This window comes from Numida meleagris, chromosome 5, assembly GCF_002078875.1.
Source record: "Numida meleagris isolate 19003 breed g44 Domestic line chromosome 5, NumMel1.0, whole genome shotgun sequence".
NCBI classification, from domain to species: domain Eukaryota; kingdom Metazoa; phylum Chordata; class Aves; order Galliformes; family Numididae; genus Numida; species Numida meleagris.
The window spans coordinates 66,828,366-66,841,962 of record NC_034413.1 but is presented as its reverse complement, the minus strand read 5'-3'; the positions used below and the strand labels follow the sequence as shown (position 1 = coordinate 66,841,962).

Sequence of the window (13,597 nt, the reverse complement as noted above, 5' to 3'; positions counted from 1 at the left end):
TTTATTCCCTCATTTGATGAATAGAGCATAATTTTCCTTTTCCCCAGTGAGTGACTTTGCTTTTTGTGGAAATTCAATGCCAGAGCTGGCTCTATTTATTGCCTAAGTAGATAGCTGACTAGTGCAAAAGTCTCGAAGGTGACATGCTGTATGCTTTGACTGAAGAAATGGAGATTTACTGTGCAAGGATGAACAGCCTCCTGTGTCCTGCCAGCTCTGTGCAGCTGTCACTGCTGGAGGGAAGTTTGAGGTTAGAAGAGATACGGGAGAGGAGGCGAGAGCTGCTTCCACAGGAGCAGCCTGCCTTCCTACCACCCTCTCATCCTGACCTTATCCTCTTCTCGTTCTCACATGTCCCCAGGAGATGGCCTTCAGTTGTGCCCCTTCCCTGCTGTGTGCTTCAGGCTGCTGCAGGATGAGGAGCTGGTGGCAGATCTTTGTGGAGAGGGCACAGCCTGTAGAGCCCATGGGACCTCTACGGCCACCAGCCAGAGAAGCAGGGTGACCCAGACCAAGGTGCACAACATTGTGCCCAGTCTGGTTTCAAGTGTCTGATGGAGACTCCAGAGCCTCTCTGGGCAGCCAGTCCCAGTGTTTCGCCATCCTCACAATGAAAAAGTGCTTTCTTATGTTCAGATGGAAATCCCAGGAGCATTCTCTGGTGGGAGGAGAATAGGATTCGTAGTTCTGGAATGTGAATAATGAAGGGACAGCACAGAAGAGGGGCTTACCTCACCAGGGACAGACTCTTCATCCATATTTAGACTTCTAGAGCTCCCTAGAGAAGCTTTCTAACCTCCTCCCCAAAGCATTACTGAACTGTATTCCCTGCAGAGGCTGCTCTGCCCCAGCCACCAAGTTGCATTTTGTCTCTCCAAGCGTTCCTCAAGCAAAGGAATGCAACTTACAAAGCTGAGAAATCAGGAGCTACCTCTGTAAATGCATCTCGTATGACTAGGTTCAGGTTGCTTAGTCTGCTCTTGGAAGACCGCAGGTCCTCTCTGCAGTTTATCCATTCTCCCAGTCTTTGTCACCACACAAGAACTTTGTTAGTTACTGCTTTCACTTCTGATTTATTAATGAATATGTTCAGTATTGTCAGGCTTCCTGTAACTGTGTGTGACATCTCACTAGACACACATAATTTAATGATGATTCTCAGTAACTCAGTGAACCTGTAGGTATTCAATACTGTGAAAATATCTAAAACTATACACTGGTTTATAAAAATTTAAATGCTTGTATTCTTGAAGGATATATATTATTTATATCTATACCCTATATCCAGATTAATAGCCATATAAATTGTCTCTTCCCTTCAGCCATGAAATCACTTGCCCAGTTTGAACTCTCCCAGGTGAACTTCTCCTTAGCTTATGCTTATGTACGTGTATGACAGCCAAGGTATAACTAAAACAGCAAAAGGTCAAAATAATGAGCCATTTCCACCAGTGAAGCTAATATTTCACTACATGCCTACTACCTGCTGATCTCATCTTTTCAAATGTTTTGTAATGCTATGGTTGAAGAACGCTACATAAAGCAAATTGTTTTGAAGCTCAGCCAAATATTGTAGGTCAAGATTTCGGCAGGAAGAAGTTTCAGTAGTACATCCTTGAAATATAAATTTATTCATGAATATTGTCCAGGGATACTGTTAGGTAATACTTGGAAGATGGATATTTTCATTTCTGAAAAGGGAACACTGACCAGAGTATGGATATGGAAGCTTGGATTTAGTTATTTAAGCTTTGTTCTTCCTCCACCGTTTCTTTTTTTAATTATTATTATTATTATTTTTTTCCTGATTTAATTAGGTTGGAAATGATGGAAGAAGAAATCTGTCTTTTTTTTAATAATATCTTGTTACTCACTTGTTACTCAGCAAGACACGACCGTTTTCATAGAACAGTAATGACAGTAAGGCACTTCTGGTTTTAAGCAGACAAGAAGTTTGTTAAACATGATGTGTAATTTTCTTCTAATCATAAAATAGACAAATACACCTTAATGTCTGTTTAAAATAATATATTAAGTTGTTCAACAACATTTAATTGTCAGCACATGGCACTTTGTACTAAGGCTTCCCAAAGTGGAGGAGACTTGAGTGGTGGGGATGGGCTTTTGTACGGTATTGTTCAGACTTTATTTTAGAGATGATAACTTTAGATGACAAAAGCTACTGCCTGGTGTTTACAAGTCAACTTTGTGTTTGTAGCACTTGCTCAGGAACAGCTTTGTACCCAGAAAAAGCACCATTCTCAAACACCATTTCCCTGCTTATGCCCCGGAAATATTGATGTGAGCCTAACACCCAAGCCTTACGACATGATTCTGCACTCTGGAATTGAAGAAGTGGAGTCATGAGCCATTCAGGTTACGAAGAAAAAGGATTTTGGTTATACCCAGGGATTGCAGCTTTCTTTAGACAGTTCAGCCATTTGAGGTGGTGGTTGCCCTGTCTGTTCACTGTATAGAAATCCTATGCTCCCTAACTGATTCCTGCAGCTAGGCACCTGGAGGCTGATTTGCAGAACTTATCTGTAACAGTCTCAATGCTGAAGGCTCCTAACTTCTAGCTATTTCTTCGAGATGGATGGGTTATTTTGGGGACTAATAAATCCAGCATTAGTCATGTGTTTTCCCAACCCTCCTGACCACAAGCCAGGCAGCAGGACTCACCTGGAGCCCCAGTGCTGAGGCTGCTGCTGGACATGACACACAAAGTAGGTGGAGGAAATGTTTATCTAAATGTTAGTCTAGGGGCAAACAGAGGTCTTTTTTTTCTTTTCCTGAAGGGTTTTTGTTCCTCCCAAATTATTATTGTTATTTGGAATTTGATCCCTGCTTCTATGCTGAACTTTGGCTGAGGTTACCATAATGGGAGTATAAGGTTATGCATCTGATCTCAGATTTCCATCTCTCTTTCTCAGCGGTGTATCTGCCATAACAGACTTATGGCCTGGGGTTTGTGACAAAGATCATTATACTTTTGTCATATTTTTATGGTACGATAGTCAAAACTAATAAAATGACCGACAAATGTAAGATAAAAACAGGCTATATTATTTCAGTGCAGCAATTGAATTCTATCAATCAAGCGATGCTTTTCTGTCAGGGAAGCAAAGTGTAGAGCTTTATCTTATGTATATAACATCAACAATAACAAAAAAAAAGCAACAAACAGGAACATAAAAAAAAAACAAACCTACAAACAAAAGACCCTTAGGGTAAATTATATTAAAGAGTCTAATAAGTAAAAGAATTGCACTTCAAAAACTCAGAAAATGAACTAGAACAGAAAAATAAGGCTTACAGCCTGTGTGTGATAAGGATAGTCTAGACATCAGTGAATGAATATTGAATCACAAAAACAATGAATAACAGAGCGATAAGATCAAGTATATTCAGGAAACACAAAGCTGCCTAAAAGAATCTGAATATTTAAGAGAAATAAGGGTATGTATAGAGTACAATTAGAAGACTAATTCAGGAGCAAGCTCCCATAAGTTTTCCTTTGGGGAGCTTCAGAGACAAGGAAAAAAGAATTAATCTCAGTTCCAAATAGAAAAGCAATATTTTAGCATAAGATGGTGTGTTGCTTGAGGAATACAGCACTAGAATAAACCTCCTGGGTCATGAAAGCAGTGTCTGGTGTTCCAGGGGCCTTTCCATATGCTGTCTTTCATGAATCAATCATAATCCATGTGGAAAGTATTTATTTATTTTCTGTCTTTGTTGTTTCCATTCAAAGAAGGGTTTCAGAGCCTGATTATAGGAATAGTTAAGAACGTCTTTTTTCAGCTTGAAGTTATTAATGAGCAATTTATACCCATTTGTACTTCTGCCAATAGCCCATTAGCTTAAATAGTCTCTTTTCTCCCACTCTTGATCCTGTGATGTATTCGGAGACAGCAGCCATGATTGCTCTTAGTTTTCATCTCCCAGTGCAGCCAACACAGAGACTGGCAGACTCACAGCTCTCTGTCCCCTGCTGATCCCTGCAGCCTTTCCTTGAGTCTGCTCAAATCCGGGTTTGTCCTCAAGGTATCCGTCAGGGCACAGCCACAAAGAGCTGCATACTGCAAGGAAAGCACTCTCTGCTGTGCTGGCCATTAATATCAACACTTTCTCTATGGAAAGTGTTAATCCTGATGCTCCTAGAGCTGCGTTTGCTTTTTCCTAGGCAGCATTGCACTGGTAGCTCAGAGCCATTCTCTGATGAGCTCTTTGACAAGAATCCCTTGTTTCAAATCGTTAAGTCCTGAATCAACAGCAGAAGCTCCATTATTCCCTCAGCATACTATCTTGAAGTTGGAACTATAAACTTCAGCCAATTGCTTTCACTTACTCTGGCTCCATATAGCTGATGCTTATCAACATTAGGTAATTGACTAATTTGAGTGTAGAGTAATAGGAAGTTGTCCAGCATCATTACAAAAAGGGCAATATGGGATTTGTATATTACAGATGTACTTATGAAACAACTGGGTCCCCACTACAGCCAAAAAGCCCTATTATCATCAAAATAGCTCAAAAATAGTGGCACATAAATGCATAGTGTTGGGGAAGGCTAACTGAGGCATCTTCTTAAATTCATTCCAGTGCTCAACACTCCTTCATTGTGAAAATGCATATGGTATTTAGACAGTGCAAGCTGAAGCTTGAGAACCTGGTGTGAACTTACTGTAAACCCTGATTCAGTTCAGGCGGAGCTGACAGAAATGATAGGCAGATTAACTGCTTAATTCATTCATTCATTAAGAACACATGCAAAAGAGGATAGTTCTGCATACCATTCATCTTGGATGAGCTACAGTAAGCAGTGTATTTCCTTGAACACAGAAGGAATAAATGAAGCCAGGATTTTATTACTGTGAAATCCTGTGGGAACAGTTTGTCCAAAAAGCTTACCTCTCCTCTGAGTTGTTGTCAGAGGTATATCACGTTAGGGGAGATGAAATCAGCAGCATCTTCACCTGATTGACTCCTCTCCTATGGGACTGGATACCTGGGAGTCAGAAGAATATGAAAGTCAGTAAGCATGACATTGACACAGGTGTATTTGAGAAAGCCAGTTGTTTTTTGTGATACAGCTGGAACCCAGCTTCAGAGAGGCTTTCATGGGACAGAAGGAATTAAAAAATGCTGCCCTGCACGTCTCCTGTGGAAGAAAGAAAACACTGAACAAAATGACCTAAATCAGTGCTGGCAGTACACCCTGGGCCTGGGGAAAATAAATCATCCAAAAGGCATTCACAACTACTTCTGCTACCCTGTATTTCTGCAAATCTCATGCCTTGCTCTGCAGCTCCATGTCTTGAATTGTGGGTCTCGTTATGAGCTATGAAGCTCTCTTCTGTTGTTTTCCCTCAGTTTAGCTTCTTCCTTTAAATCTTGTAGTAGAAATACTATGCTTGACAAATTTAGAGGTTTCTGTAGCTGTGGTAAAAGTGGAAAGCTTGGTGATGCTCATTCTTCACTGCCTGTGTACTTTGTAAACCAATTCACGTTGAGAAAGGGAGACCAAAATGGGTGGAGAATGTTACTTTATCCTAAAGCAAGGATGGAAGGGCCAGAAATGAGGGCCCTTATTTTTTATTTCTTTAAATTTCCAGTCTGGAGCATTAAATGTATTGATGTTCACTGCTTTATGATTTTTCTTTGCCTACTCACCTCTTCCCAAGTAGCCTGCTACAAATCTAACCAAACCATAAATGCACACACTGTCTTCCTAAGCATGTCCTTCAATTCTTCAAACATTTCCAGAGGCAAGCTAACTCCTTTTTTTATCCAAGGTTTTCAGGATCAGTTACTTAAAGTGACGAAACCCGAAGAGCTAGTAAAATGGAACATAGATTTATTTACCCTCGATGTTGTTGTGATACTTCCTACTTTCTTTTCCATTTATGAGTTCCCCTGGTACATTTAGCGGATCAACAGTGGAGCAGGAATGTTCTGGGGCATGAAGACGTCTCTCACATAGGCAGTAATGGAGCTGTGAATGGAGGCCAGTTTCTGTTGTAATAATCTAGCTGGTAATTTAGTGGAGAAGAAATCTTAGTTTGAAGTCAGAAGCATATGGCAGTTGACATTGCTTCTTAAACAAATTTGTTGGAAAGTCTGGTGTGTTTGAAGGGCTCCCGGCTGGCTGGGTGGCCAGTCGTCTCCCTCCAGGGAAAATGGAGAAAGTAGTTGTAGTGTAAAGCTCCTTGTCATTGCTGGCTAAAATGCAAGAACGAAAATTGAGTTTGCTCACTGTTGCAGTTTTAACTGCCTCAAACCTTTATTGACAGGGAATCATGAAACTTGTCATTTGGGAAAACGAATCTGAAAATATTTTCTTACTCGATCAAAAGACAGTATTTCTACCAATGTGAAAGCAGTTGCACAAGGGGAGGAAATTAGCAGAATACCTTCTTGGAGAAGCCTTTTCAAAAAGCACAGCAGATGGGATGAGGACACCAGCAAAGCTGTGATAGACAGTGTGAAAAATAGAAATGTGTGGAAAGAATGAGCCATGAGATGTGCGACAAGAAATATTTTTGGCAGAAATGATCTATGCACAGTATTTGGTTTGTACTTACTGTAAAGAAAATGCAACGGTTTTGTCATTAAAAGCCATCTACGTTTTACTGCAATAATACAGATAGCAACGGTTTTTATAAGAAAAGGAGCAGATCAGCTGGTTTGGTTCACTTTCCTTTAATGGATCTCACTTGCCAGTTTACTGTTCCAGTTCTCCAGCAGCCTTTCCTGGCTGCGTACAGGTCCCACTATTCCAGTTTAAGCTGCTGGCTATCTGTATCCATTATGGAAAGAGTACAAAGAAGCCAAGTCCCATTTGTGAGTCAAATAGTTATCATCTGGTAAAAGCTACTGGCTGTACAGCACAAGATAAATATTTGAGGAAGAAAATTATAGGTTGTAAAGAATGGTTGATCCATGTTTGCTTAGAAAACGAAATGAATATGTTGATTTTGTGCAGATAGAAATATCAAATAAACAGATACTATATAATCAGCCTTGTTTTGAGCTGCACACCTCGGTGTGCAGCCCCAGTTTGGGTTACATCAGGGGAAGTTTTCTTGTTTGCATTCTGAATGGGACTTACTCTTGAAAGGATGCAATGGATTTAAGGACTGGACTAGAGACAAGAAACCAAGACATCAAGCAACAGCCAAAATGTGTTGCCTTCCTTTTCACAAGGGCACACAAGGCAGAGAAATAACACACAAGCCAGTTGGAAAATGGGCAGATTTGGGCAGTGGATGGTTTATCAGTCTCTAGTCAGTCTATAGATTGTGCAGACTATAAAATTCTAGGGAATTTCCTCTGGTAGCTGTGTGACACATTTTATTTTACTTTATTTTACTTTATTTTACTTTATTTTACTTTATTTTACTCTACTCTACTCTACTCTACTCTACTCTACTCTACTCTACTCTACTCTACTCTACTCTACTCTACTCTACTCTACTCTACTCTACTTTACTTATGTGTGTAGCTATTGTGGTGTAGTAAGTACAACTTTGGGTGGCAGACACATCCACTTTTCTCCCAAAATGTCAGCTTTATTTTGGCACCAGTAGATGTTCCAGAACTGAAATCCCAGCTCTCAGATGCTGACACTGACTCCTCTTCGTATTAATTTTAATTCTAGCGCTAGTAGAACTTGGTGAATATTGATCAGATGGATTATAACTACCCATGTTAAACTATAGACTTCTCCTCTCCTTTAGGACATTCCCAGTCCCTTTAAGACAGTCCTATAACACAACCTTTCTCTGTCCATTTGCAGGTTATTTTCTGATGCATCTGCATATAGTTTCAAAAAATATATTGCAGTAAACTTTTACAATTGTTTTCTATAATCCTTTTTCTGTTTGGAAAAATGTTGTTCATCAAAACACTCTTTTGATCAGTGGTATAATTGATACACTTCATCCAGCTTCAGGCTGAGAAGTGGTTACTTAGTTTGTTTTCATGCTGTTTCAGAGTGGAAAACATTACAATATTTATTTCTGCAATATTTCTTCTGACTGTTAACATCATGCCTTGTAGTGGTGGTCTGGATTTAAGGAACATGTACTATGAAGGACTTAAGTAGTAATGGCATATACTACGTCCAGTGTTTATTCAACAGTGCACATCCAACGTTATAATTATTGAACCAGAATGTATGCCCATTGGTTGGTGTGATAGTTATACATGCATTGGTAAATCAAAGCAAGCTTTCAAAATATCAGTTTATGTGACAAATACAGTTAATATAGATGTTGAAAACTTTCTTACAACCTTTGCTGTTTTTTGTAACTATAATCTAACCGGTTAAGATTTGGTGCTCTTTTTCCCCTCCAAATAATTGCTTTAAATATGACTGATGTGGAAGAAAGAAATATCTAAGCAGAGCAACAGTATGCCTTGATTATATACTTGTGGGCAATGTTTGGTAGAAGTGGAATGTGATTTCTTTTTATCATGTTGCTGAAATACAATTTGCAAAAACGTTCAAACGTTTCAAATGTTTGACAGCGTACTATGTGTCATAAGTGTATTTCCAACAACAGCTAACAGAAATGGTGATTGCATTTCCTTCCTGAGATGTGCATTTACACACACATATATATATTTAAAGTTCGTGATTTTGCAGTAATCAAAACAATATTTAGTAACATTTTGCCCTAAATAATTTTATTTACAGAATTGCTACCCAGATGCCAACAGATGAATTGCCAGTACAAATGTGCCATTACCAGGAATGGCACCAAGTGTTACTGTGGAGATGGATATGAAACAAGCAGTGATGGAAGAAGCTGCACAGGTAAGCAAGGAGGATGCTGGGGGATTGACACACACATTTCTTAATGATTCCTTGATGGCTGTTGGGTGCAAAGAGCTGGTGGTGAGCTACCAGCTTTGGTCTTAGAGTCATACAGGGTGACCAACAGCAAGCTTGTAAACATGGATGAGCTTCCTTGCCCATCTTCAGCAGTGTTCATCAGTAAATGAGCACAGGCTTGTGGAGTCAGGCAGGGGAAAGAGTCCCCCATCATGAAGGTCAGGTTTTCCCCGCTGACTCCTTTGTGCTTCTATGTACGTGCCCCAGCAATAGCTAGACTAACTTACTGTGAAGAAAGCAATCTCTGTAAGATAAGGGGAGGTGAGAAGGAAGGCTTTCCCTTTTCTTTCACCTTGCTCAGACAAGCTGGCAGCTCATTTGTGTAAGCCACTCTCCAGACCTCACTGCCAAGAGACCCAGTACAACTTACAGCATTTCGCCTCATGTCCATAAAGTCACATCTAGATTACAGCTTGATAAATGAACACTCCCAGATCATACAACTTAGCTCGGAATGTTATTCTGGCATAATTAAATGTGTGTTGAAATTGGCATTCTTTTCCATTTTTTAAATATATGATTTCTTAATTCTCTATCGAGGTATTTGTTTCTTGTTTTACTTTTTCTCTTTTTGTAAGTAGATTGGAATTCTGTTGCTCACTCCCAATCATTCCTCTCTTCAAGTAATAGTACTAAACCAGATTCTTCATAAATGCAATTTATTCTGAGTTCTTTTGCTCTATGGTTGTCATGTTCTGTGATTGAAAATATATCTGAGGAAATAATTTCAGCAGCAGTTTTTAAAATGTCAATTTATTACTTAAACTCTCAACTGCTGTTAAACAGCATGTCTTGATTTTATGGTATTATCTCTATGTGCCCTACTTGAGAAAGCTGCTCTTCAGATTAGAGAAATATATAGTTTTTGATGCAGTGGATGATAGTTTAATCTAGGAATTGTGACAGTTCATTTAAGGAACTACAAGACATTTCCAGCACAAATAGGTTGAGAGGGATAATCAGTTTCCTCCCTTGAAATGTTGTTTCATTTGTAGTCCCTGATAATTTTAAATAGAAATGGTCTCTAGTATGAACAAGAGTCCAGATGTCTCCCTAACACGATGTAGACATTGGATGTTAATTGAACATATGAAGATTTTAACTTTAAAAATAAATAGCAATTGAACTTGAGAACTCTTTGCCTTCTGTTTGGTTGTTGGCATCATTTCAACAGCCAGCATCAATGATAAGGTCATGGCTTGAGAAGAGGAATGTGTAAATCACCATACTATAGTGATTTTACAATTTTAATTCCTTTTTTTAAACTCCTTTTTTTTTTAATAAAACTTCATTACTTTTATTAATGTCCCTTTAGATTTGAATGAATGCAATATATATGGAAGCTGCAGCCAGATGTGTATAAATACGGATGGATCATACACCTGTAGTTGTGTAGAGGGTTACGTACTTCAGCCTGATAACAAATCTTGCAAGGCCAAAAATGGTAAGTTTTAATATCTTCTTACCTGAAGGAAAATATTTCTTGTTTTGTTCCTATGTAGATGATAAGTATGAAAAGGTAGATAGAACTGCGTACAGAAGAGATGTATTTTTCTTCACTGTATTACAAAGAGCCACATAACAACTCTAGAACAGCTTTTCATGTACTATGACAATACTCCAAAGGAAATATTATAAGTTATTATATGGTTATGATTAATTAAAGTGAAATATTCAGTTCAGCCAAAATTAGAACAGTTCCCAGTTCCCCTCTTCATAAATAAAGATTTTTCCTTACACAGACAAAACTGGTTATTTACTCTGGGAAGACAACAGAGGTAGTGAGAAGGCAGAGGAAATGATCATGAGGTAATTGTACCCTGAGGATGAAAAAAGGCATGAGATTGCCTTGTCCTTGTGATATCCCAAGAGGTGAATTTCATGATATGCATACTCACACCAAATTTTTTTTTTTACATCAACTTAGTGTATGTTTTCATTACTAATAGTAAATTGGGTATTTGAGGAAATCAGTAAATTGTGTTTAAGGAAGCAGTGTTGTACAAAGTATTTTCTTACTCAGCACAGCGACTTCACATTCTTATATTAAAAAGCAGGCACTTTCTTGAGCAAATTTTCAACATCCATGATGATTCAAGTATACAACTGTGTTTGTTACTTTTTTTTTTTTTTGAGTCTTCTTATTTGTAGCTATTTTATCATCATAATATTTGGAAGTCTACTGGCTCTTTTTGAGGATATCTTAAGCTGATAGCATCACTGCATATGTTCTGACTTGAGCACCAGTAAGTCACATGTTTTGCTACAGCTAGTATCAAGTTTTAAATTGATCCACACCATAGCTGAGCAATTCTTTTTAATACATTGCCAAGTATTGTGAGATAAGAAAGGCCATAAAACGTAAAAAATTTTAGTACTCTTCTTCCTCCACTACATAAAAATCAATAACTCTATTCTAGATCAGGAAATTCTTGTGGTGCCTGTATTGGACTTGAGATGAGCCTTTGAGTTTCCTTTCTTGTGTACAGCAAAATGTCTATCTCAGTGTTGTAATGAACTGTCAATGTCTTGATGGTCTTGGTGAAATGAGTCAGGTTGTCTATTAACAGAGAAGAGCTACTCCTCTGTGTTTCTTAGTTCTTTATCATGTCTGTTTTATGGTTGTTTTCATGTTTTCTGTTATTTTCAGTCATGAACTAAAAGAATCACTGCAGGTTAGTCCTAATAAGATCATGATGCTGCAAAGATATACGCATTGTTTGTTACACTGTTTTTGTGCATAAGCACAACTTTTCTTTGAAGTAATGCTGAATTAAATTATCAGTATTTGAACAATGGGGCTGAACTCTTCCCAGTACACAGAGGTCAAAAAAATTGCTGCCACAATAACGATGCCACAGAAAGCGACAAGAGCTGTAGTGACCTATAACAGTTTACGTTGCTTCACTGCACCCAGCTTACAGTGTGGAAAATAGTGACTTTTCCATGTTCCAGGAGGTAGCTTTCCTTCAGCGTTAATGTTACATTCATAGCTTCACTGATAATATGAACTGCTTTTCATAGGTTGCTGTCTTGTAGGATAAGGTTCAAGCAGAAACAAAAACAAAGTGCTGCCCTACATGAAAAAAAGGATAGGTGAGAAAGTAACTAGGGACCAATCTCACCAAAAGCACGTAAAAGATGTAATGGTTTACAAGTCAAAAATTAGACAACATCCTGTGGGGCAGGGGAAGAGGTACTATCCTGGTATGCATAAGTAGTATGTGATTATATATGACAGGCAAGACTTTCAAAGTGCTCCTGATCTTAAATCAGCAGTGGGAAGTCTTCAGCTGGAATATGACATCCAGTGAGAGGCATAATGGACTGATTAGCAGAACAGAATCCAGGAAGTAAAGGAAAAAGCAAAAAAGCTTTTGGAAAAAGTAAACAAAACAACAAAAAAACCCCAACACCTCTTTAATTTCCTTTAATAGCCTAAAGAGAATAAGGATAGAAAGAGTAAGCTATCTATTTAGTCTACACACAAAAGCAGTTGTCAAATATATTAAAAAAAAAAACAACAGACTAAATAATTTTCAGTTCTGTGTGCAAAAGATTTGAAAGTTAAGAAGCAGTTGAGGTTTGGGTTAGCTTAAGCATTACATAAAACTTTCTGATGTTAATAAAAGTAGGTCTTCTAAGAATATAAATTGCCATCCATTGTCCTAGGTATGGCACAACAGACAACATCAAGCTACGAGCCCAGTGCTATGTCTTAGTTGTCTCTGTAGCCGGGGTGAGCGGTTTCTGAGTGTTTATTAGATGGAGGCCCAGTGACCAAGGTACAGGGGAAGGGAGACATGTCTGGGAGCAGTGGCCTGTAGGAGCCAGGGGACGGCTGTTGTGGCCTCTGGAGATGTCAGAAAATCATAGAACCATAGAATGGCTTGGATTGGAAGGGGCCTCAAAGATCAAGACCAGTTCCAACCTTTTGCTGTGGGTGGGGACTCTATCCAGCAGCTCAGGCTGCCCGGGGCACCATCCAACTCAGCCATGGGCACCTCCAGGGATGAGGGCAGCCTGTGCCAGGGCTTCACTGCCCTCTGGGTAAAGAATTTTCTCCTGACATCTAATCTACTTTTTGTTAGTTTGAAACCATTTCTCCTTGCCCTATCACTATCTGCCTGTGTAAAAAAATGCTCTCCTTCCTGTCTGTAAGCTCTCTTTAAGCACTGGAAGGCCACAGTGAGGTTTCCAAGGATCCTTCTCTTCTCCAGGCTGAATGCCCTCATCTGCCTCAGCCTGTCTCCATAGGGGAGGTTCTTCATCCCTCTGAGCATCTTCATGTCCTCCTCTGGAGCAGCTCCAATAGCTCCAGGTCTTCCTTGTGCCGGGGGCCCCAGACCTAACCGTGGTACTGCAGGTGGGGCCTGCAGCTTCTCCACAGCCTCAAAGCCCACCCTGAACAGGCACCTTTAAGCATGTGGGATGGTACAATTAGCAAAGCAGTTTGAAGGAGCTGCTGTTTTTCTACCCTTCAGGCGGCTGTTTGGCTGTGAAGGTAGGGAGGTTTATCCCTCATTAAATTCTGCATTTTCTTCCTCAGCTCATTTAAATAACTTTGGAGCTTGAAACTTTTAGCTGCACAGTACCTTTGGGAAGGTTGTTAAAATAGGTATCAAAACAGCTAGAGGCGCACCATGGTTTTTTTTTCTGGACTTTTTAACCACACTTTCTTTTATGAATAAAGAA

At 39.2% G+C, this 13,597-nt stretch overlaps 1 protein-coding gene across 4 annotated transcripts in view; it reads left to right on the top strand.

The window, feature by feature from the left end:
* Positions 1 to 13,597, top strand: part of LRP1B (LDL receptor related protein 1B) — a 603,435-nt gene that overhangs the window by 311,715 nt on the left and 278,123 nt on the right. For all 4 annotated transcript variants that reach the window (XM_021398823.1, XM_021398822.1, XM_021398824.1 and 1 more), the window contains exons 4-5: positions 8,705 to 8,824; positions 10,218 to 10,346. In XM_021398823.1, coding sequence (XP_021254498.1) covers positions 8,705 to 8,824; positions 10,218 to 10,346 — 249 coding nt within the window. The remainder of the gene's footprint in view (positions 1 to 8,704; positions 8,825 to 10,217; positions 10,347 to 13,597) is intronic.